This window comes from Mya arenaria, chromosome 17 (assembly GCF_026914265.1).
Source record: "Mya arenaria isolate MELC-2E11 chromosome 17, ASM2691426v1".
In the NCBI taxonomy this organism is placed as follows: Eukaryota; Metazoa; Mollusca; class Bivalvia; order Myida; family Myidae; genus Mya; species Mya arenaria.
Window position 1 is genome coordinate 41832731 of NC_069138.1, and position 25052 is coordinate 41857782.

The 25052-nt window shown below is 33.1% G+C and overlaps 1 protein-coding gene across 6 annotated transcripts; it reads left to right on the forward strand.

Annotated features, from left to right (window-relative positions):
• Nucleotides 1–10288: 10288 nt before the first annotated feature.
• LOC128223694 (uncharacterized) lies at nt 10289–22650 on the forward strand. 6 transcript variants are annotated; one of them, XR_008259325.1, is made up of 10 exons: nt 10289–10407; nt 11126–11247; nt 11473–11603; nt 11864–11972; nt 12219–12349; nt 17956–18090; nt 18461–18527; nt 19574–19921; nt 20696–20821; nt 21547–22650. XR_008259325.1 is itself a non-coding variant. In XM_052933005.1 (6 exons), exons 2-5 carry the CDS (start codon nt 18028–18030, stop codon nt 20791–20793), a joined length of 576 nt encoding a protein of 191 aa, XP_052788965.1. In that variant the 5' UTR covers nt 16665–16911; nt 17956–18027; the 3' UTR covers nt 20794–20821; nt 21547–22650. The 6 variants fall into 6 exon arrangements, 1 of the variants encoding a protein (XP_052788965.1); XR_008259328.1 differs by having other exon boundaries at nt 11126–11235; XR_008259326.1 differs by lacking the exon at nt 10289–10407 and adding an exon at nt 10746–10810.
• The last annotated feature ends 2402 nt before the right edge of the window (nt 22651–25052 follow it).

Genomic DNA, 25052 nt, shown 5'->3' on the forward strand with positions numbered 1-25052 from the left:
TTTAATTATATGATCTATAACCATCAAATTAAGTTAAGAAATATCTATTTTAGAACATAGAACGCAATACACAATTCAGAAAGTTGTATGTTTACCTAAGATTTCACGCTTGTACCATTTTGGCGAACCAATGACCTTTGGCTACATATATGTCACCATTGTTCAAGAAGTCAACAACCGACAATTCAATCAACACACGATAGAGTAAAGCGGATCACAGAAATAGTTACCCATTTGAGCATCCGAGCTTAAGTTAAGATCGGAAACAGCAGCGCGTTTTATTCTTAAATTTTTGAATAGTACGACAGATTCAAGCGTGTTTCACAAATCGAATGTAATAGCAATTTATGTGCTCGATGCTCGCAATATGTGTCACAATACTTATCAAATTAAACCTCTTGAGGGCAATGTCAACATCATTATAACATAAATATTATAATGGCTTAACCAAAAAGCAAAAACGAGACATATCAAACAACCTTATTTCTTATAATCACATACATACTAAATGTATGAGCGTTTTTTGCCCGTAAAGAAATAAATAAGTTTTCGCACGTAATAAAACTCCCTTTATATCATCCCTCAAAAAGTCATATCAGGCCCGTCAACTTTGAACGAGCTACGTTGTTTAAATGACGGCATTTTTTATGACGTCATCACTATATAAATTATTATAAAAAGACTGCGGCAATAGTATTTTTCAGTCAAATATGCACGCATGTGCACAACGTGCCAAGGGGTGGCAACGTTAATATCGTAAACATAACAATATGGCGGCCTGCAATGTTTTGAATGAGTTTACATTCAATCTTAGAATAAGTTAGTGCAAGGAGAATATACCACCATATGATGGGGTTGTGTACAGGGTTGACTACGATACCCTTCCTTTGCTGAAGTTTGGGTTGTATCGTTTTTTAGTGGGAAGAAAGCAGGAGATGGCAACCCTAACATCGATTAGGGCTTTGGATAGGGCGGTTCTTCATTTCCATGCCGGTGATATTCAGGACGTCAAGATTTGAGTGGTAATACTGTCACTAATGAAGAAAATACATATTTTGTAAGCTGGATTCTACTTTCAAGGTGGAAATCAATTATTATCGAGGATAATGAAAGCTCGGCTTGTTATCTGCTGTCATAAACGTTGTACGAGAACTTATTTATAAAGATATTTTGATATGACAAATCCATCTTTAAAGAATTCTTAGAGCGCTTTTTAAGAGTACTTTTGTAATTTCTTATAATCATAATAAAAGTTATTTTATTTAAAGTTTTTTTAAGTATTTATATAATCATTTCTTTCAGTTCGACGTAGACTATTGTAGTACATAATAAACGATCAAACTACATTGTGGTCTTCAGTCGCTCTTCTTAACGGCATTCGATAACGGGCCGTTACACAAATTATGATAAATATGTCATGAGGGTCAATAACGGTAGGGCATTTTTATCTCACCTAGAATTTATCAGCAAGCAATAGTATTTCAAATCAATACATAAAGGACTGTAGCCAACCAATTTACGATGACTCTGTTTAAAGTGTTTAAAGGCGCAAGGTCAAACCCCAACAGAAAGTAAACAAGCGACTAATATTGCTGGGCCTGAGCCTTACCAAGGAAAATGTCCTCCATTTGCCATCAAGGTCTTTTAATTTATCGCCATTCTCTGACCCGGATTCGACTTCTGCTCTGAGCAAATGCCCGTATAAAAGATGACAGAAGTCGTATTTCTCGACAATCTTCGCACATTGTGTTCCATTACCTGACCCCGGTCCGCCTATTGAAGAACTAACATATGTGACGCATCATGAGACTTTTGGTTGAAGCGTAAAAAATAAAAAAGTAATGAAGTATCTATCGTAAAAACAACCATTAAACATTGTGTCACCATAGATTGTTCAGTCAAATATACTCTTGAAAATGTAGTGTTCATAGAAATAGTGATTTTTAACCACTTTCTTTCGTATTGTTTATTACTTTTGGTGTGGTCGATGATATCTATAGAATGGATTTAAACTATTGCTTGAGTATCCGGCGGATGAATTGCCACTTGTGTTAACGTCATCAAATTCAGCGTTTTTACTTCTGAACAGATGAGTAACTTTTATGGACGATATTTCTCATTAGCATTTGGATAGTTACCACAATATAAATTGAAAACAAACCTAAATGAAATGTAGTGAGTATGGTTACATATAAGATAAAAAAACTAATACAATTTAGAACGATCTGCAGTGTGGTTTCAATGTAGTATAAATAAATATTAACATTAAAGTTTATTAATAAAATTGCATAGAGCTCTGCATTTTTACATTGACCATGACATGTGGGTTTGCGCCCTGAAGCACTCCAGAAAGTCACCAGACCATATTGTGTATTTCATTGACAAAAACAACTGGGATGCCCCTGAAGTACTGCGGATAGTCACAAGACCACATTGTTTATAACAGTGTCCATTACTACTGCGTTGCGCCCTGAAGTACTGTAGATAGTCACAAGACCACATTGTATAATACATTGACCATGACTACTGGGTTGCGCCCTGAAGCACTACGGATAGTCACCTGACCACATTGAATATTACATTGAGCCCTGAAGCACTGCGGATAGTCACCAGACCATATTGTGTATTACATTGACCATGACACTGGGTTGCGCCCTGAAACACTGCGAATAATATCTGCCAGGTCTTCCGGGTGTTCATTTTTCCATTCGTGTAGCTGAATATTTAAGAACTATTAGGTTAAACACATCAAACTGTTTGTGGATTTTTCCAAGCATGTACGTAACTATACTTTTATGGAATACATTGATTACACTTCCATATAGTATAGAAGACTACATACAATGGGATTGAACTCGTTTTCTCCTAACACACAACTTTGGTTAAACAATTTTCTCCTTTAGTTATAAAACAAACTTTTGAAAGTCCTGGTGATTTTTACCTTATGAAATATTTAATAGTAGCTTCAACTAAGCATATTTTACATTTCTTTTCAATTATCTGATGCCCATCTAAATCTGCTGATTTTTCCCTCATATAGTTGCGGATTGTTTTTTTTTTGTTGGAAAAAACTCTTATTTAGCCTTGAAGTCCCAGGAGGGCACAGTCCTTCACTAAATTGGTGGAAGCTCCTCCACTGACGAAACCCCTTGATCTTGAATGCTTTTTTTATTATGCCGCAGTCTTTTGTCCAAACTTAAGCTTCATTCAGCTGCATGTTAACATTAATTTATTTGAAGGCATAACTTACCAATATATTTCGCCTCATACCATTATGAGCATGTTATTGTCACTTTTAATATCATTACAAGTCCTAGCCGGAATGCATCTGCAGAACTTTAGAGAAATAAAAGCTTACTGAAACTACAGATACATAAATAAATATACAAATGCACACCTTGGCCGACAAAGGCAAATTTATAGGCCCAGTCACCTTTTGTGGGGATATAAAATACTGTTAATCAAAATCAAAAGCGATCATTTAGATAATGTACTATTGAATGAATAAAATTGAGGCAATTCTCACAGATCCTGTGGGGTGGTTGGCATGCACTAATTCAGAGTACACTCTGAATACATTTTTGTCTGCACTGAGCCATCGCATATTCCACAGCGGATGTCTTTCCCGATGGAATCTCTTTTTCGTTTTGTATTGTAAGATAACTGTTAATATATTAAAATATCAATATTGATGAAGAACTCAATAGCAATGACTATCTGACAATTTCTATCAAATTTAAATACAAATTGTCACACATGGGTTGAAGCATTCATTATTTAATAGGTTCTAGACCAAATAACTAGTTGGCATGGACACAGCATTCAGCTTTCAAAACAAACATAACATACACTAAAAAACATAACATGATGCTGATTCATTTGCTTCTTATCTTCTATTACATAAGGAAAAAATATCAGATATATTTCACTGAAAATAAGTTTAAAAAAAGGTTTAGAACAGAAACATTACTCAGACTTTTGAGTACATTTTAATTGGATTTGAATGTTACAATATTTGCCTTGTGCTCAGGAAAAAGAATAATTTCCTTTATGATGATCTTGGCAGGGCATTCTAACTTTTTGGATGGCTGCAACAGGAATTGACCCTTCTTGCCTGAGTAGCCATGTTCTCCCACAGCCTATTTTAATAAAGGAATATTTGACGATTAAGAAAAAAAACATGACAAAAATGAAAAATGATATCTATATATATATAGCAATTTACAACAAGAGCTGTCGTAAGACAGCGGGCTCGACTACGCCGCTTAGAAGTTTATACAATAATAATGTATGTACCTGTCACAGTAATAAACTGTAATATCAAAATAAAAAGGAAACAGTGACCATAACTCTCGGGGGCCCAAAACACAATCTCATGAAAGGTCTCTATAAACACTTTATATATACCAAGTTTGCTTGCAATAGGTCGACCCTTACTTTAGTTATTTAATACCAACCATTTTTCTATTAATATTAACTTTGACCGTGACCTCAAACGCAATCCCATGAAAGGTCTCCATAAACTCTTTCTATATACAAAGTTTGGTCGCTAAATGTCAAACCTAGCTCAAACTATTTGATACAAGAGGTGACATTGACACTGCCCTTCCACCAGCCTGCCCAAACAATGACGCAAGTTATTCTCTACCTTGTGTTCCCTTTGTGAAAACCTTGTTATGAATATAAAAATTAACCCGTCAAAAGAAATTAAAAGAAAATTGAAAAAAATCAAGGGCCATAATTTGCATTTAGGGTTTAAATAGAGTTATGTTACGTTATTGTAAGATGGTCGCCATTAATTGTGCTAAGTATAATTGAATGAAGGGTATAGAAGTTTTCTTATTAAAATCCAAACTTGCCCTTCAACTTTAACCTGCCCCAAAACTTGAACCTAAGTTCCTAAGTCGATTAGGGGCCATAAGTTGCATTAAGGATAATATGGAGTTATGCAACCTCATTGTGTGATGGTTATGAAAAATGTGTGAAGTCAATTGAATTTAGGGTATAGAAGTTACTAATAAATATCCCAACCTGCCCTAAACTTTAACCTAAGTTCCATAGTCAATCAGGGGCCATTATTTGTTTAAAGGATAGTAACGAGTTATTTTACCTCATTATGTCTTGGCCCTGAACAACTGTGTGAAGTAATTAGCAAATCGAATGAAGGGTATTTGACGTATAAGTAAATATCCGTACTTGCTCTAAAATTTTGTCATGAGTGGGAATATAGGAAATACAAGTTGTTTGATCGATAACCTTGGATATATGAACATATCATAAAAGGATATTTTTTAAATTTATTCATATTGTGTGTAGTGCAGGTAAGATCAATGTCAAGGTTAATTTGGCTAAAAAAGAAGGAAAATGAGTCCTTGATTTTTAACATCGATGAATTAGCAAGCCTTAAGTATTTTCGATAAAGTAATATTGTAATCCATCAATGCATCAGTAAGTTATTGCGCGGACACGAGCATATGTACTCTGACCTGTAAATGTCTCGAGAGACCTTGACCTTTGAGGTATGAACCTGGGTCAAGGTCACTTGACATAGTCTCGATGAGGACAACGTTTGTACCAAGTAATATGGTAATCCATTTATGAATAAGTAAGTTATAGCGCGGACACCAGAATGTGTACTCTGACTTTGAAATGTCTCGTGTGACCTTGACCTTTGAGGTATGGACCCGGGTCAAGGTCACTGCACATCGTCTCAATGAGTACATTATTTGTACTATGTAATATGGTAATCCATCAATGCATTAGTAAGTTATAGCCCGGACACGAAGTGTTACGGACAGACATACAGACAGACTGACAGACGGACGGACGGACAGATATACTGACAGACGGATTAAGTGCATTGCTATAACCCCCTCCCCACTCCGTGGCGGGGGATTAATAAAGGTATGGACCCGGGTCAAGGTCACTGCTTATCGTCTCAATGAGGACATTATTTGTACCAAGTAATATGCTAATCCATCAGTGCATAAGAAAGTTATAGCGCGGACACGAGTATGTGTACTCTGACCGTTAAAAGTGTTGTGTGACCTTGACCCGGGTCATGGTCACTGCACATCGTCTCAATGAGGACAACATTTGTACCAAGTAATATGGTAAAGTTATAGCCCGGACACGAAATGTAACGGACAGACAGACAGACAGACGGATGGACAGATAGACTGACAGACAGACGAAGTTCATTCCTAAAATACCCTCCCCACTCCGTTTTTTTAAGCTTTATATAAGAATGTTATTTTCATCATTGGAGAATGTTGTTAAGGTATTCTTCTGTATAAAGTGTTAAAGGTTTTAAACTAAATATTTAAACAAACTATAAAACAACGGGACTATAAAAACGAAAGGGCCGGCACCTAGGATGGGTAACCCGAACAAAATGTTTTTTTTTTAATTTTAGGCCCTGTATGCTATTTATCTTTTATAAGATAATTTTCAGTGTAGACAAAAGACAGCATCTATGTCCAAAACATAGACAATTATTCAATAAAATTAGGATTCCATACCATGGCAGCCAAGCCTCTTTGTTGAGTGATAAACGGCAAACAAGGTAGTTGTTTTTAGTTCAATTTCCCTGATATTGTCAAGGGCCTCAGCAAGGTCATGCAAATCAATTTCTGAAAAAAAGATAGCAATAGTTCGAAGTTTATTGTATCAGTCTGGTGACTATCCGCAGTGCTTCAGGGCGCAACCCAGTACTCATGGTCAATGTAATATACAATGTGGTCTGGTGACTATCCGTAGTGCCTGAGGGTGCAACCCTGTGTCATGGTCAATTTAATAAACAATGTTGTGTGCTGACTATCCGCAATGCTTCAGGGCGCAACCTAGTATCATGGTCAATGTTATAAACAATTTGGTCTGGTGACTATCCGCAGTGCTTCAGGGCACAACCCAGTAGTCATGTTCAATGTAATAAACAATGTGGTCTGGTGACTATCCGCAATGCTTCAGGGCGCAACCCCGTAGTCATGGTCAATGTAGTAAACAATGTGGTGTGATGATTTTCCGCAGTGCTTCAGGGCACAACCCAGTATCTTGGTCAATGTTATAAACAATGTGGTCTGGTGGCTATCTGCAGTGCTACAGGGAGTAACCCAGTATCTTGGTCAATGAAATACACAATATAGTCTGGTGATTTTCCGTAGTGCTTCATGGCGCAACCCAGTAGTCATGGTCGATGTAATAAACAATGTGGTTTGGTGACTATCCGCAGTGCTTCAGGGAGCAACCTAGTGTCATGGTCAATGCAATAAACAATGTGGTAAGGTGACTATACGCAGTGCTTCAGGGCGCAACCCAATATATTGGTCAATGTAATACACAATGTTGTCTGGTGACTATCTGCAGTGCTACAGGGAGCAACCCAGTTATAATGGTCAATGTTATACACTGTGTGATCTGTAGACTGTCTGCAGTTCAGGGTGCAACCACAGGGGTCACCATTTGTATGTTTTTTGTTTCTTTTTGGAATTGTCAATCTATAACAATCCGTTTATTTTATCATAAAACATACAAAGGGTACAAATAACAATGTGGTAAATGGTATAGTATTTGAGGTGAATATTCAATATATAGCAATATATTTGATAAATGCATTTAGAAAGCGCAGGGAAATGCCTTTATTGGTAAAGTGAGTTTGAAGCGTTATTAAATCATTATATAAATGGTGCATAATATTAATCGGTTTCGTTCTTCTTTCACACATATAGTAAGTCTTGTAAATACAATAAGAAACTTGACTTAGTACAATGTTAACAATATTATATTCTTTTTGGGTAATTTTATACCCCAGCACAATGTGCTTAATATTCTTAATATGTTTCTGTATTCCACATTTATTAAAGACTGTCTGAATATCGCTCCAAAAGGTTGACAATGCCTTACATGTAACAAAAAAGTGTTCATAATCTTCTACTTCATTGCAGATCATGCATAAAGGACAATCTTTCACTTTCCAGGTATATAAATTTAAATTTGTTGCTATAATATTATGTAATACCTTTATTTTAAACTGTTTGACTTTATTGTCTACAATGGATTTATGAACTATGTAATACCAAGAGTTCCAGCAAATATGTTCTTGTAATCGTCTTTCCCAATAAACATGAATGTATGGCTTTTCATAGAATTGTTTGATATATATCTGATATATCTGATTATTCGTCATGTTTTCTAGAGGTTTGTCTTGACAACTAATTAAAAGTTTTGTTCTTACCACAGTCCTTGTAGATACATTTGTTCTTAAGGTTTCTTTCCAAGTGTTAGGTATTGCTTGTTTTAGCATATTCACTTCTGCTATCCAATTGTGTTTATACTTTAGCTTATCAAGAATAGTATTTGTGTCGATGTTGCCCGAATTTGATATAATGTCGTTGATGTAAAGTATGTTTGAATCGATCCAGTTTTTAAAGAAAAGACTTATTTTTAAATGTTATGAATTTATTACCCCATATTATTTCTTTTCTAATATTGTAGTAAGTGTCGGGCTTTTTAGTTTGATTAATTGGCAGTTGTTTAAACTGTATCCATAATATAAGCAATTGTTTATAAAACAAAGTTATTTTGTTTATATTCGGCAGAGATTTAATAGTGTCTACATTCATATTGAATATAAGAAATTTTTCCCCAAATTGATCGAATATTAATGATGGTATGACTTTCCAGTTTGCATTTACTGTGTTAGTTAGATAGTTTATCCATTTTAATCTCATTGTTTTAGAATAGTATCCAAAATCGGGCATGTTTAAACCTCCTTCAAGTTTGTTTCCAATAATTGGTGTGCGTTTAATTTTGTCCCTTTTACCACTCCAAAGAAATTCAAAGATCAAGAAATTAACAATCTTTATAATTGAATCAGGTGTTACAATGTTTTGAGCTAGATACACAAGTTTTGGCAAAAGTAAAGATTTTATGACCGTTATTTTGCCAAAGAAGGTAAGTTTTCGTTTATTCCAATTATTTATCAATTGTTTACATTTTTCTATTTTTTTCATTCCAGCTTAAGTTCGTACATTCATTTTTATCATTTCCAAAATATACACCAAGTGATTTAACATTACACGATGTGAACTTTATATTATAACTACTATTTTCTTCGTTTCGTTTGCATTTGCCAATCCAAAGACCTTGTGTTTTAGCCTTATTTAATTTTAGTCCTGAATATTTTCCAAATTCATCAATGATATCAACAACTATTGGTATTTCATTATGGTTCTTTAAAAAAACAGTTGTGTCGTCCGCAAGTTGAGTAACCTTTAGATGTTTTCCTTGTATTTTTAAACCTTCGTAGTTTTTATTTTTTCTCAATTTAGTTGACAATACTTCAACTACTATAATAAAGAGTAATGCAGAGAGAGGACAACCTTGCCGTATACCACGTTGTAATTGAAAAGAATCTGAGATCCATCCATTATTTAAAATTTTTGACGTAATTTTACTATAAAGTGTTTTCACCCATTTAAGAAATGACGGTTTAAATCCAAATTTATTCAAAATATCGAACAGGAAATGCCACTCAACTGTGTCAAATGCTTTTTTAAAATCTTAAAATAGAATTGCGCCGTCTATATCGTATAAATACGTGTAATCAATTATATCGTCTATTTGCCTGATGTTGAAACATATATTTCTATTTTTTAAGTATCCTTGTTGATCTTGACTAATTATACTAGGTAAAACAGATTGAAGACGTTTTGCTAAGATTTTTGCTGCAATCTTATAATCAATATTTAACAAAGATATAGGTCGCCAATTTTCCAGATTCTCAGGATCTCCTTTTTTATATATTAAAGAAACAACGCTTTGTTTTTGCGTAAAGGATAATTCACCTTTTGTATAGCAGTGATTTAACGCCGAGACAACAAGCGTTCCAATGATTTGCCAAAATGTATGCCATTTGTATGTTGGTGTATCTTTAACTTGTTTTATATTTTTCTCTTTTTTAGAACATGAAAAATATAAATGCTTTTGACCCTCCATACATAAATAAGACAGAGATAAATAAACGATGTTATAAATCATACTCTAAAATATCGACCATTATACTCTTAAAAGTAAGAAGTTTAAAAGATATTACAACAAAATTTAATTTAAACATGAAATAATATAAAACAATTTAAATGATATTACTGTACCTCTTTTGTATGAATATATTTGAAGTTCAACGAAATAACATATGTTTTTATACAGTATGTGCACATAAACTGCGACATCACTAACAAAGTTTATTATCTGTCCGCCGCTCAGACTTTTAGTTCATAATCAGTCATGCAAAGAATATTGACGTTTCGGTGTTATCTCCCGTAGCTATCATGTGCTATCTTTAACCTAAATTTGAGGATGTAGGTCGAGTTAAACCAAAGGCATTTACATAAAATTAGGAATTTATAGGTAAGTAGAACTCTTTTCATTGTTTAAGCATATAAGTTTACAAATGTGTATATAAATGCAATGCAATAGATTCTAAATACGGTCAAATGAATGGAAATTCATTGAAGGAAGAGAAAGCGGAAGTGAAATTTGACACTCTTGACATTGAAAATGTAAACAGAAACAAAGTCCAACAGATATTCTCTTTTTGCATACTTATGATCACTGAAAAAGAACATTAGCAATTTTTCATCATTTCACCGCAGCCAACTATCAATACAATTAATGATGGAATTTAGGAATTAATTTTAAGTTGCAGTTTATCTGTCTTTTTAGCAATGTTGTAGATGAATTTAAAGTTGTAGATGACATTTTTTTAGAAATGTTGATTTATGTGCATAACATACCATTTCATAAGGTTCAGGTAAATTGGAATAAATTTCTGTATTGATAAAGATGATCATGATGATTATGAAAATAATATACTGATGCAATTAGAGGACATGTTTATATAGAATTCGAGCACTATACTGTAAAAACCATGACCAATATTATTGGCTGTAGCTGCAAGCTGCTTTTTGAGTATGAATTACTTTCAGACTACCAGGAAAAAAATTTGGCATGCAAAATTGTATACATGTTGATCTGCCGGGGCATCACCCCAACCTTAAACCGTTAAAAGTTTGTATTTCTGTAAATACATATTTTTAGAACTATATGATCAAATGTGAAATTTCAGGTCAAGCACCTGCTGTACATGGAACAACAATCCATTACAGCTTTGACTATGCCAAGCAAGTCTTCTACCCGTACTAGGCACAACAAGTGGGCCCTTCTTTGAGTCGTTCTGTAAATCAAATGGTAAATTTATAAATTAAGTGGTTAATACAGTTTTGCCATCTCACTAAATTATTAAAGGGGAAATGGAAAACCGTTATATTATGTAAATTCACTAAAAAGAACAGGGAAGTGCTCACATTTGCTCTGCGTTGCTCTTGTTTAAAAAAATTATATCACCTTTAATCAAAGTTCTTACTTGAACATAAAATTATAGTATAATGATATATATATATATATTTATCTCAGTGATGAAGGATTTAGTTGTGATGTGACCAATGGTGTGGTACCTCATTTCAACATCATCCATATGGAGAAGAATCAGCAAACCTGCACATGGACAACTGTGCTGGGCTGAATAAGAACGATGCAGTGTTTGGGTATGATTGACAAAAACAGTGTTGAAGTAAAGCACTTATGCACTGCATATTGACACTTGAAAACATTAGAATAACAAAACATTGTCACATTTATTATTTTTGATTTGTCAGGTCAAAACCAGTAATCAGAAATCACAAATATTCATTAGTCTTATAAAAATAGTTTTGACTTAATTCCGATCTTTCTTACTTCTCTATAGCTAGATGTCATGGGTTGAAGGTAATCAGTTCAGTAAAGTTTATGTATTTCTTTGTTTAAGGGATTGGTGCCTGATGTATTTTGAAGGGGCCACATAGAGAAATAGCATTCACTTAAATGGAAGTGGGTGACATAAAGTTCAGTCCTGTCTGAGATTTGGTCTATGGAAGGTAAGTTGTAAGAATGTTGTTGTTGTCTTTTAATTTTGGTGCTTTAAATGTTTCTGTTGTAAAACTGAAATTGTTTCTCTGTTGATTTAAAGCCATATTAAAGGATTGTGTATATAAACATATTGAATTTTGGTACTTTATTTAAACTCTGAAGTTGTTTAAATTACCTAATTATGTAAAAGAAATATTGTATTAAAACAATAGGTATTATATCATAATATAAACAACATGTTTTTTTTCATTTAGACCAAATGGAGGCAGCACACATGTTTGTGGACTGCTGATCTTGGCAAACTGGTTATATTCTTTGACTGGTTGGAGTACACCAAGAGACCCCTGGAGTCCATTCCAAACTAGAGGAAATATCATCACTTGAGGTATAACAAAATTATTGTAGACAGTATCACTGTCTGTGTTTGTAATTCTATGAACAGAAGTCAAAAACAGTTTTAGACATTGTTTCCATTTTAATTCAGATTTAATTGTTGATGTTCAAGTTATTTTGCATAATTTATTCTAAACACTTAGTTCACGAGAGACATAAAGGACTTGATGCAAAAAGGCTTTGATACTGGTTCAACCAAATGCCCCCCCCCCCAACCTCCATGGTTTAACACATGTGTTTGTTCAGAACCAACAGCATCAAGACCCTTAAATAAGTGAAAAAAATCTGTCTATTTACTGATATGTGATCTTTATAAACTTAATCTATTTGAGAATGATCCCGTTACTGAGCTGATGAAAACATGTATCAATGATTTATTGACAATTATTTATTCAATAGAAACATGTTCATGTAAAATGAAGCTACCAGTGATTTTGCGTGATAAACTGTGGTTTTAGCAAATGAGTGATAGAAGGGTGCTACACTCTGTCATTTAATTTGTCAGTAGAACTCCTCTGTCATAACGGAGACCACTATATTAATTATTATTAATACAAACTTAAAAAATCTGGCAGTTGAAGCCTATAAATGCTTGTATTTGAAGACATTTATAATATTGTTTGTCAAAATAAGTTACTTCACAGCCTGATAAAATGTAACTTAGCAACCTTTTCATTTTTCTTCACTATCTTCACTTTTTAAAACCTTCCTGAACCCCATAAACATGTTAAGCTTTAACTTTTATCTATGAATAAGCATCGATAATATAATTTGTCATGTACTATGTGGCCAATTACATACTTCTTGAAACTACATAATGACGTGTACATTCTAAGTGGTTATTATGTTAAATAAGTTGTTTTTATTTTTGTAAAATGTGCCCATTTATTAACTGATCTAATTATACAATAGTGGATTTTATGCAGTATTGTTATGTTTTGTTTTAAATTAAGAGTATATTTACCACCATTTCATGTTTTATGAGCAATGAACAACTATATATAAAACAAGTCACATTTGAGGTAAATTGGTAAAGTTGATGTGATTATATTCATGTTTGTGACCTGTTGCCATAGTAACCAAGATATAAAACAAACCCTCAAAAACCATTCAAATAAGTTAAATTATAGTTAATTAAAGCGGTAACTTATAGATATACATTGGTTTGTATAAGGTGCAAGTTCCAACCTAATGTCAATTTATTGTGAAATATTGCCAATTAACTACAGTACTTGGCAGTACTTACCAGTTTTCATTTATTCTGACAAATTCTTGAATGTCAAATACAGTAAGGTTTGAGGATATCAATTAACAAATACATTATTATTGAATGCTTCAGATGACATTTATTGCATATTTAAATGCAAATTTAACCCCAAAACGCCTTTTTTCAATAATAGTTGCCATTGTAACCAAATAATTTTCATTCATTTTCTCAATAATAATTAAGAATGGTTTTGAAAATATGTTGTTGTCGTTATAATGCGAGAATTGTGTGTATTGTAGTGATGCATAGTTATTGCATCTTTGAATACAAATGTTTCAATACATTCTTGACCTTTACCAAATTTCCAGCTGTGTCTTAAACAAGTGCCCTTCTAGTTTTTGTCATAATTTCGTTAAAAATAGGATTTTTTTTTATTTTCTCTTCAGTTTTTTTTTATCCTAAAGAATATGATTGTTGACTGGTCATATATTTTTACAAGGAGTGCTTGAACCATCCTATAAGAATTTATGAGTGTTGGTGCAATACGTTACCAACTACATGTTACATATATGCACTTTGCTGTTTGTGGAGTTTTTTTGTTTCTTGTCTTGTAACAATCAAATATAAGTATATATAGAAAGAATCCGTAGGCAGATATACGCAGTAGAAATATCCGTAACATGTGACGCTTTTGGTCGCAGAGGTTCGAAAGTTGACAGCATGAGGAAACGATTTAGTCAAACGCAGTGGTCGGTTAAGTATATAAACTGCCTCTTTTTAAGTATCGGCGCAGAGGAATCGGACTAAACTTTTAAATACCTACTTAACGTAATTTTGACTTAAGGAAACTCTGCCGGATAACATTGCTGTGTACTTGTGTCAAATTTTGTTATTACCTCCTTAAAAAATGATGTTAACTGAAAACACTAAAAGGTAATAAAGGAATTGGAAGAATAACTTATTTAAAACTCTGTAATGACATCTTAAATTGTAAAAATATGCAACAAGTTGTAAAGAGACAAAACGAAATTGTATTAATCCCATTGAATGTTGTTGGCAAGAGTGAAGACGGTAGAACTGTCAAGAACCTGGATTTTAATAAAAAGGATATAATTATATAAGTAGTAAAATGATAGGGCAACATAATGGTGTAGAATTAAAGCTGTATAAATTGATATGTATATGTGAATGTTTGTATGATATATTGGTAAACATGCATTTTCCAATGATGGTAAAGTTTGTAAACCAAATGTAAAAAGTGAAAACATTATCAATTGTTAATCAATTATTAATTGTTATAAATTGTTAAGTACCCAACAAGGACGTCTTCCTGCCTTTACTTAGTCTGTTTTGCTGAACATTTCAGCCCAGTTCAAAGACACAACATTGTTTGAAACAGAGGAATAGATGTTACATTATATGTAAATAACTGAAATTATTGGTCCTCCAATATCCATTATTTAAATATATCGGACATATTATACATGTGAACGACTGCTCCGATAACACTCCAAATATATGATTACATTTTCTTGTAATTAGTAGCGCGATAATAAGTGTTGGTGTAGAAATTAACTGTAAGATAATCATATGACCAGAAACTTTTTCTTGACGTCAACTTCTTAAGTTAAGTTAATAAATCATCGTTGTGTGTACCAAATTTATATCGTACCAAAATGACGTCTTTTTCCGAATCCGATTAATATTCCGATGCATAAATGAAACCTTCAAACATTTTAATAAGTTGTCGACGTGATATATACGTTACGGCGTTAGTAGGTGACCAGATATGGGATATACGGGGCAAAGGAACCCATATCGGGTGAGAGCGAACCATAATGCAATTATTCTGATTCTCAAAGCCCTTAAAGTACACTTTTATAGATCCATTACCATTGGTAATTATATCGTACCTATAAACGAAGCATTTCATTGATAACTTATACAAGTACTTTCACCAAACCGTTTGATAGTAAAGTTCATTTATTTTCGGACCAAACTTCGCAGGTCAACCAAACACATTTCGCACAAAATGCACCAAAATCATTTAGCGTTCAATATATAGTTTCTGGCAATGAAATTGCATTAATGATTACTCATTAAAAAGTATTACCTCATGTCATCTAACTATTTTTTCTTATTGAAGACTTATAATGGAAATTTAGGCCAGTATTCGGCTGCATTTGAATTAAATGATACTTGCGTTTGATACATCCGGGATTTGCAAACACAAAGTGCAGGTCGTTTAAATGCAATTCAAACACTCTCTGAAATTGAGTGTATTACTTGTCAATGTTGAATTGGCACTTTAACCCGGGATGTTAATATGTACTAAAGTATCTTAAATCGACATGCACACATTTAAATACAATGTTTAAAACAGGGGGTTAACTTAAATGTGCGCCACAAACCGTATTATTTATAACAGTATTATCTCACAAAACATAGTAAGTTTGAACCAATATTTTCAATGCACCTTTTTCTTTCATTTGGAATCAATGTACAATAAAATTGATCTCATCTGTTTCGCCATGGTCCCCTGATATGAATCATTTGTGATAATGTACACATGTCCAGCGTGAATTTCGGAAAGATCAGAACTTAAACTGCTTCGGTTGGTAAATATGTTTCCATTCATGCCCATTTGCAAATGTTGTAATTATAAGTGCCTATAAACCCCGAAGGATTACTAACTTGTCTCCAATTCGTATCCTAGTATGATCCACTCATAATATTTATTACAACTGCACACAGGAATAAAAAGACAATTCCTAACCACAGATAAAGGACCTTTTTAAGTCAGCTCGAGAACTCCTCAAACGATCAAATGACCCTAAATAATGTGCAAATATTCTCCATGTTCCGAATGAATATAATTACATGCAACGGCTTAAGCAAAGTTGGACAGTGTGTGTCGAGATGTACTGTCACCGTCAAAGACTTAACAATTTCAAGACAGCTATCTTTAATATGTTATTTAATTTATCAGTTAATCACGAGGTCCGATGAGTAGGGCTGTTGATACCTTAAACAAGGAGTAGACGATTCAAACTTGATACTCCATTATTAATTGATTCAATATACGATTTAACAATACTAAAACATAAAAACCAAATAACAGTCAACAGTATAATATTATTAATATATTAGTAGGTCACCTTCTAACTCCGCACCTTAGTATTGTAATCGCTGGAAACCCAATCTTGACTAAAGGATTGACTGTAGTGGAATCCCCCGCAAAAAGTAGTATATATATTACAAACCTTTTTAATTACATTAAGATATTTAGCATAACACTGCTGAGGAGTTTACACATATATTCGCACGATAACAAACACGCAGCCGCTGTAAGTCGATATTTTCTAAACTAATTTGTATGTTGAGATATTAAGATTAAAATCATATCCTTGTTATACACTTTGTATTTCGTGTTTTTGTTTTAATTTTAACTTTCGATTCTTTTGATAAACAACATCAAAATATAATGTAAACACGTTTTGTTGGTTTACGTTTTCGCTTAAGCAATATTTAGTAAAGTAAGTGTGTAGACTTAGTAATCAATTTCGGATATAGTATCTGTCTATCTTATTAATATAATACAGCAGGATCCTCATACTGTACTGTAAGTTCAAATCAATACACTGGTCCACTTAAATAATAGTCATTTTGCCATGCACACACATTTGCTTAAATGTTTATCTCCGCGCACACATGATCTAGTACTTTAAAAAGACTGCGTTTTATCGATCCTACTGTGAGCAAATTAATGATTATAAAAACATTCTACAATGGTCTACAATGGTTCATTGTATAAGCAATACAAGAAATATGTATTTCTCAAATAATGGCATATTTTCTAAATATCATCGGAAATGGTTTATATTTCAGACTTAATCAAATAGTATCTGTACATGGCTTAAAAATTGTATTGAAGATTACAAAGTTGCGCCCCCTTTTAACGTCAATTTCTTGAACCGCTTTTATATTTATTTAGAATAAATATAAATGACGAATTCGTATTTGGTATAGCGAGAGTGTGCTTAAAGCGACACCGCAGAGAGCGTATTGTTAGTGAATGTGTTATTCATACAAAGATAAAATACAATAATTTACTTTATAAGTACATGTATTTCTCTTTAGTTTGTAAAAAATTCAATATCGAGAAAATGGGAAAAACGTTATTTCAATGAGATAAGATAAACAGGGAAAATATGTATGATATATCGTCACGTTAGTGCAATAACTCAATAACTGCATTAGGTTTAGAAGCAGATATTGAGTTCTTGCATATATATATATTATAATCATAAGAATAAATTATTTCTTTCACTGTATAAGTTCACAATTTTATGTCAATCATGTTCTCAAAATGTTTTGTTATCATATTTTAGGACCAAAGAAGTTGTTCAAGATATCATTACAATTATAAGTGACGGAATACTTGGATTGGAGGAGAAATCAAAATGTCGGTTTCAAGATTATACCAATCAGTGGAGAAATGTAGGATTAATAAATTATGTAGTACAGTAAGTAAATTTATATGTTGGTATATCGCACATTCAATGCTATTGATAACAATGATAACCACCGAAATGCATTTTTTTCGAATGTAAATAGAACAGTTTTCATAATGTTCTTAATATGTAATGTAGATTGATAATAATTATGATAGTAAAATATAGATCTCTATAGCCCCGTCAGTCAATTTATGGCCATATCAAATTATTGGCACCGTTGCAATTTTTTCTTTGGGGGATATTTCCGTTGGAATATTTTAGTTTGTGTTTTGAAGATGTATAATTTATTGATCTTAATGCTTCATATATCTGTTGCTTTATCATTGCAACTACATTGATACATGAAATTACGTTATGTTTAAACAAATTCTATTTGCAGACATTAAACACATGTTTAATTATACTTGTGTTTCTCGGCTTATGTCTAAATATATCTACAAGTGAAGGTAAGTCAGAAGATAAATGAGGTTGAAACCGCCACTTTCAAGAGAATTGCTGTTTGAACTTTATGAACTAAAGGCACTGTACTAAGCAGAAAACTGTGTGATGCATAAGTCTTTCCGGTACTCTGTAGTTTACCTATGCAATGTGTATATGTGAATGTTTTACCACTGGCCTTGACTCTGCAGTATTGATTGTATTACACAAATGTTCAAATGTATTTTCTTGGCATAACCTCTTTCCTAAACGCATGGTTTACTAATGAAATACACAACTTTCTTTCATGCTTATCGATGATAGGTGGAGTTATATCAGTTAAATAACACCAATGAACACATCAATTTGATATTTGTACTGCAAAGTAATTAGTACAAATCTCAGTTTTAAGAACTTCTTTGAAAATCAATTCTAATTATTTTAATATTATTTTTTTTATAAAAACAAAACACGTCAATTATGAACAACAGTGACTTTCTTTTTGAAAATTAAAATTAGAATTTGGCGAAAAAATCTCTTATGCAAACATCATACCGGTATCTACATATCAAAACAAAATTTATCTTAACGATGTCACAACAATTATTAAGATCCATTCATATAATCCATTATTTTGCGAATAAAGGTTTACACTGAGATGATTTCCACATCTCTTTTCGACTTGCATACACTACCTTACTCGATGGACCCACGCATTCGCTATTTTATTTAGCGCGTACTAGGTACCAGCGGGTGATGTTCTTCCTTTATTACAAAGGGATTCCACCACGCTTCCCTACTCGCTGAACTATATTTTTCTATGACACTTGTGTAATTAAATATGATATTAAACTGAAATCAACAAAAACATCTATATAATATATAGTTATAATGTAGTAAATTAGAACCATAATTTAGTTACGTTAATACCATTTATATTATATTTAGAGGTATCATGCAATTGTTTTTACCATTTAAAAAGCCGTATATACAGTATCATGATATCTTTATTGTTAAGATGGAGGACATAATTACAATATTTGAAATTCCCTAACAGTGCTTTTTTCCATTGCAGAACAGAATAAATGTACAATTAAGATACAACCAAGTTTGTGCTCTCTCAAATGGGACACCAAAGATAAAGAGAGCACTGATGTATACGTCAATGGCTTTGCTGTAGCTTCTTGCACGCAGAAATTTAGTGACATAGGCGGCTCGTTTCTGTATGAAAAGAAATATCAGACCCTGTATAATTGTACATCTTCATCAGACGGACAATGTCTTCTAAAGATAAAGAAGATGGTCAATGAACCATTACGTATTAACATCACTTCACAATCGAGCGGGTTAAAAAGTATCGCCGTCAGTGACAACGCACTAACTGGATGTATAAATTCAAAAAACACCTATATCATCCTGGAAGGTAGGTGTCATTGAACTTCATACTAATTTCTGTTAAGAGGTTTGAATATAAATAATAAAAGGAATTCGTTTTTTTAAAAACAAGTGTTAAAAGCCATTTCGAATAAACATGTATTTTTAATATTTCGATTTTTGGTTTTCCTTGTCTATTTTTAAATTTCTAATCAAACATGAATATAGATGAAAAGATTAAACTAGAATATTGGTGAAGTTTGCAATTTATTTATCCTCGTAAACACAAAAGGTCATATTTCACACGTGGCAAAATCACTCTTAAAATATAGCTTTAAGTGCTCACTCGGTGAACTTAATTACGATCTTACACGAAAAATAAACCAGTTTAATTTTTATAATAAGCCTTAAAAGGACATACCATGAAAGTCTGTTCTAGTTTATTAGAAGTGAAAGCGAGCTAAGTTTTAAAAACAGTCAAAAACTGTTAAATGTTTATGCACTGTTTGAAACAGTTAAATGATATTTTTATATCACCGATAACTATAAATAGTCAATGCAATTACAATGTCTTTAAGATTGCTCCGCCTAAGCAATTTGTGGCCCAAATAATTGCATAAAAAGATGAGTTTCGCTTTTTATTTCCTTTCTCGTATAGTTGGTGAGAAAGAATTCCTCATATCCTTTTTCTTCATTTTTTTTTTAAAGTTAACGTAATTATGGATCAGCCATAAACGTATTTATATATTTCTAAAATAATCTCACGCTAAATCTTTAAATATAATTGCTATTAATACACTCAGTTCTCTATTGCAAATTGTAGTCGGTGGAAATCCGTTCACAAATGCCGGGGCAGTTTTCGCACAGACTAGGAAAGGACTCATCGTGGTAGCTGCACATATGATAATGGGATACTATTAATTTATGACATTATGTCAAGTGTATTAAGGTAATGATCTTTAAATATTGTTGTTCGTCTTGATTAGTCATACACTGAATCTACTAAGGCCACTTTGACTAAATTAAGATTTTGTTTTAATGTTATCATAAGAATTTTTTTTTTCGTCAAGATTAGCAGTTGCTTCTTAGATAACATCATATCTTGTATTTGTGTGAATGTTTTGACCTTGTTGCATATGCATTGTAATTATTTTATAGAGTTGCTACCTTTTGATTTTATTTGCTATACATATAATCGGTAAAAGATTTTGAAGTGTATTTCATTCTTATAAAAAGTGTGTTGATATTGATATTTTTGTTTCAATATTATTTGTGTTCCATTTTTTATAATCCCGAATAAGCTGTTGCTAATTATTACACCTTTAGCCAACAGTGTGGTGCAAATTGTATTTAATTGCGCATCAACTCCATGTTTACTTAATTCTGTATTTTCTGAAATAAAATCGTTAAAGTTTACCTTATTTAAGTCTTAAAATTCGACTATTTGCAATTTTATGCGGTATGGTATGCAATGGGGCTGTTCAAGATGGGTGTAGTCCAAATACAACTGGAGTTATGAACAATTAACAATAACAAGAAAAGAACAAAAATATCGCCACCTACAAAAGTCTCATTATATCTCGCGATAATATGCGATACTAGCGTTTGTTAGTCACGAGTCTTCAAATTGGAGAGAATTTCCAGTCAATTTAATTGTTGAGCGTTATGTTAAAGGATCAGTTGGTGTATGAACCATGCTGGAATACGGTGTTGGACAAATCAGCAAGTGCATTGTCATTTCTTTGGAAGTTAACATCGGATGAAACGAGAGTGGCGATGGGTGGGGTAACGTGTTAAGCAATGGGAACTTTCGCGGAAGAAATGCCAGAGGACGCGAGAAGGCTTAGTGATGAACTGAGCTCTTTCTTCTGGACGTTGCTGGGTGCACTACAAAATGTTATTGTTTGATTTCCTCGATTTCATGTTTTGTCAGATGCTTTATTTTTACCAAATGTCAATCCAAATTCCGAAATAAGTCGTCATCATTTTCATTTATATTAATATTTCTTCAACTGTTCCATACATCATGAAATCAAAATCTACATTAAAATCAATCAAATTATCGTTGCTCATTTTGTTTTAACTGCTTTTCTGTAGATTTCAGTTATGCAGGTTGCCAATAATTTTACTACGATTTCATTGAAAAAACAGTTCCATAGTATGCCCCGTCCATTAGTATTATTGCGCCCAATGACAGGACAGAAGTATCGAACACAATCACGCGATTTTGATGGAAAATGCCATTGCACTTTTATAGAAATAATGTGAAATTGATAAACAACAACCATCGTTAAGAAATGAAATGTTAATGTAAATATTTCAGATTAGCAACTGCTTCTTTGATGAAATCATATTCATGTCATTGTGTGCACGTTTTGACTTTGTTGCATTGAATTATCACGTTTTTAACGATTTGCTTCCAGACATAAAAACTATAACCATTATTGTTTTAGTGTGTGTGTGTGTGTGTGCGCGCGCGCGCGCGCGTGCGTGCGTGCGTGCGTGTGTGTGTGTGTGTGTGTGTGTTATGTGCGATGCATATGTACAACAATTACACTGTAACAAAAGTAAATATAAAACATATAATGTAAAAACTACTGTCGAATGGTGCTATTCTGTTATCTTAATTTATGCATGCAATAAAGGGAGTAAGACACAAATATTGCAGAAGACATGGAAATGTTGTATTTATGCCAGATATCAATTATTAAGGATTTAAGAAACAGATTTTGTATTTGAATTTGTTGTTGTATTGTGAATAAATGTGAGTGAACAAAAACTGTAAATTGGTATTCTTTGTTCTTTGACTTTCGATTTTAACATAAAGGTCATTCAAATCGAAGACCATGTGCTTTCATTTGTCGTACATAAATAATCATCTAAAAGGTTTTAACAAAATATTAAAGAAGGCACCCTTTATGAAATCTTAGTTGAGCGTGCTAAAATAAATCAATGTTGAAACAACTCTATGTTAGTTGCAAAATATACGTTGCCAATGGTGTGAAGTTGGTGCGTAGCTCGTAGATCGTACATCAACAATTAAATACATGAATTGGTCGACCTAGATCGTAGATCGAAAATCGTAGCTCGTAGATCGAATATCAATGTTAATATAACTGAATTGGTCGACCTGGATCGTAAATCGTAGATAGACAATGCATGGTCGACCTATATCGTATATAGTAGATTGAAGCTCGTAGATCGAACATTATCACTAATATAAATGATTTGGTCGACCTTGATCGTAGATCGTAGCTCGACAATCCCTTAAACATCAAAATTGATCAATGGATCCTAGCAGGGTCTTAATCATTGTATTATCAATAGTCAGAATCTCATAGTAACTAAAATTGTGACGAAGTACGGAACATTTTGTAAGAAATAAATTTTAAATTATCTAACTACCGCATTGATTTTGTTATTATTTGAACTAAAGAAAAACAAAATCGAGATTTCTACCGAGGACACGTGATTCTGGTTATCATCACAAAGAATACGTGACGGCATAGATTACTGTACAGCGATGGGAAATAACCGCTGTGTGTAGTTAGGTTTCAAATATGAAAATGATGGTTATCTGGTCATCAAAATCTTTAAAGGGTTTGATGATATTATTTTGTATACAAACGGGTTTGTCTCTTTAGAATGGTTAATGTTGTAGATTCTACATGTTCATATGGACGACAGGTTAAACATACACTGCGTCTCCTAATATCAACATTAAGCCGTTCAACTTTTAAATTCAGACACTTGTTCCAACATGTACTCTGATACTTCACTCCTATGCCGAGCGCCATACAAAGGAGTCATCTGATTACTGGTACCATATTATAAAGCTGTCATGTTATGATAGAAAAGATTCTGTGATCCACCGGCGGGGTGGATTTCCAAAAGTTGACAATCACAAACCAGTGCATTGGAAAGGAAGTCCGATCATTAATTAAGTATAAGGTGCAGAGATCAACACTCGCTACCTCATATGTTGTTGATACATTAGACATGTTTCTGGTTACATAATAAGTAAGCGAAACCCATTGTGTAGCGTCTAACCTCCGCAAGTCAGTGCAAGAGGAACTATTCCAAAGAGATATAAAATAAAGATAAAGGTTGCAAGTACAATTATTTCAATGATGTCTCACATTGTAGTTTGTATTCAGGATATTTTTAATATTTTATGTTTATCTAGATTGAAGTTAAAAACTTTCAACTATTGTGCAATCCTTATTATGTTTGATTGCCGAGAGCAGTGTATCGAAGAGTTGCGGAGTGAAATGGTGCCGTAAAAATGTCACCGGATGTTACGTAATGAGGTATTACGTATCAAGGTAGGGTGAGGGAATTTGTAACCGCTTAAGGGGGTGACGATAGGCTCTAATAGGGGGCACCGGGCAGTTTTAACTCGTTTAAAATAAATTGTTATTATCGATGCTAACAACAAATCAATCATGGAAGTTTTGAATAAAGTAAACGCTGTTTTTTTTCGGTCTTATATGACATTATCATAGGAACATTATCTCGTACGTCAGCCATACTAGATTGTGGGCAAAATCATACCGTCACCAAATGCAATTACTCAATATGTGCATCTTATTTTATATGCTGTTTTTGGGTTCTTGAACTATGGTAACGAAATGCAACAAAAGGTCCATGTTTCGCCAAATGGTACAAGATGGCTTCGATATTCACAATGCAACTTTCCTAAATGTTTTATTGCGTCAAATTCTAAAACGGGTACTATTAAATCGAATTTGATGGAAAATGGATCATTGATACAAAAACGTATATACACCATATTTATAATGTAAGTAATCTGGGAAAAACTTGTAACTTGTTGGGTATGCGCCTAGAGCATTTCCTGTGCAACTTTATAATTGTCCTCTAGGCGTATTGCTGATGATTGGTAGCGAATTTATGTTTTTATTGAGACAACCAAATAAAATAAAATTACCGTCTATTACAACCGTTTGGAACAACGGTATGGGAATATCGTATAAAACAGGCATGAAACACTTGGCTTACACCACTTGGTATGTAGCGGTTAGTTTGAGCCCTATAACATCTTCACATGAACTCGGATACGTGTACAGAACATTATCTCTAACGTCAGCCATACTAGATTGTGAGCAAAATTGTACTGGCTAGGGTCACATATACGAACACTTTTGGATTTCTTTTGCAAA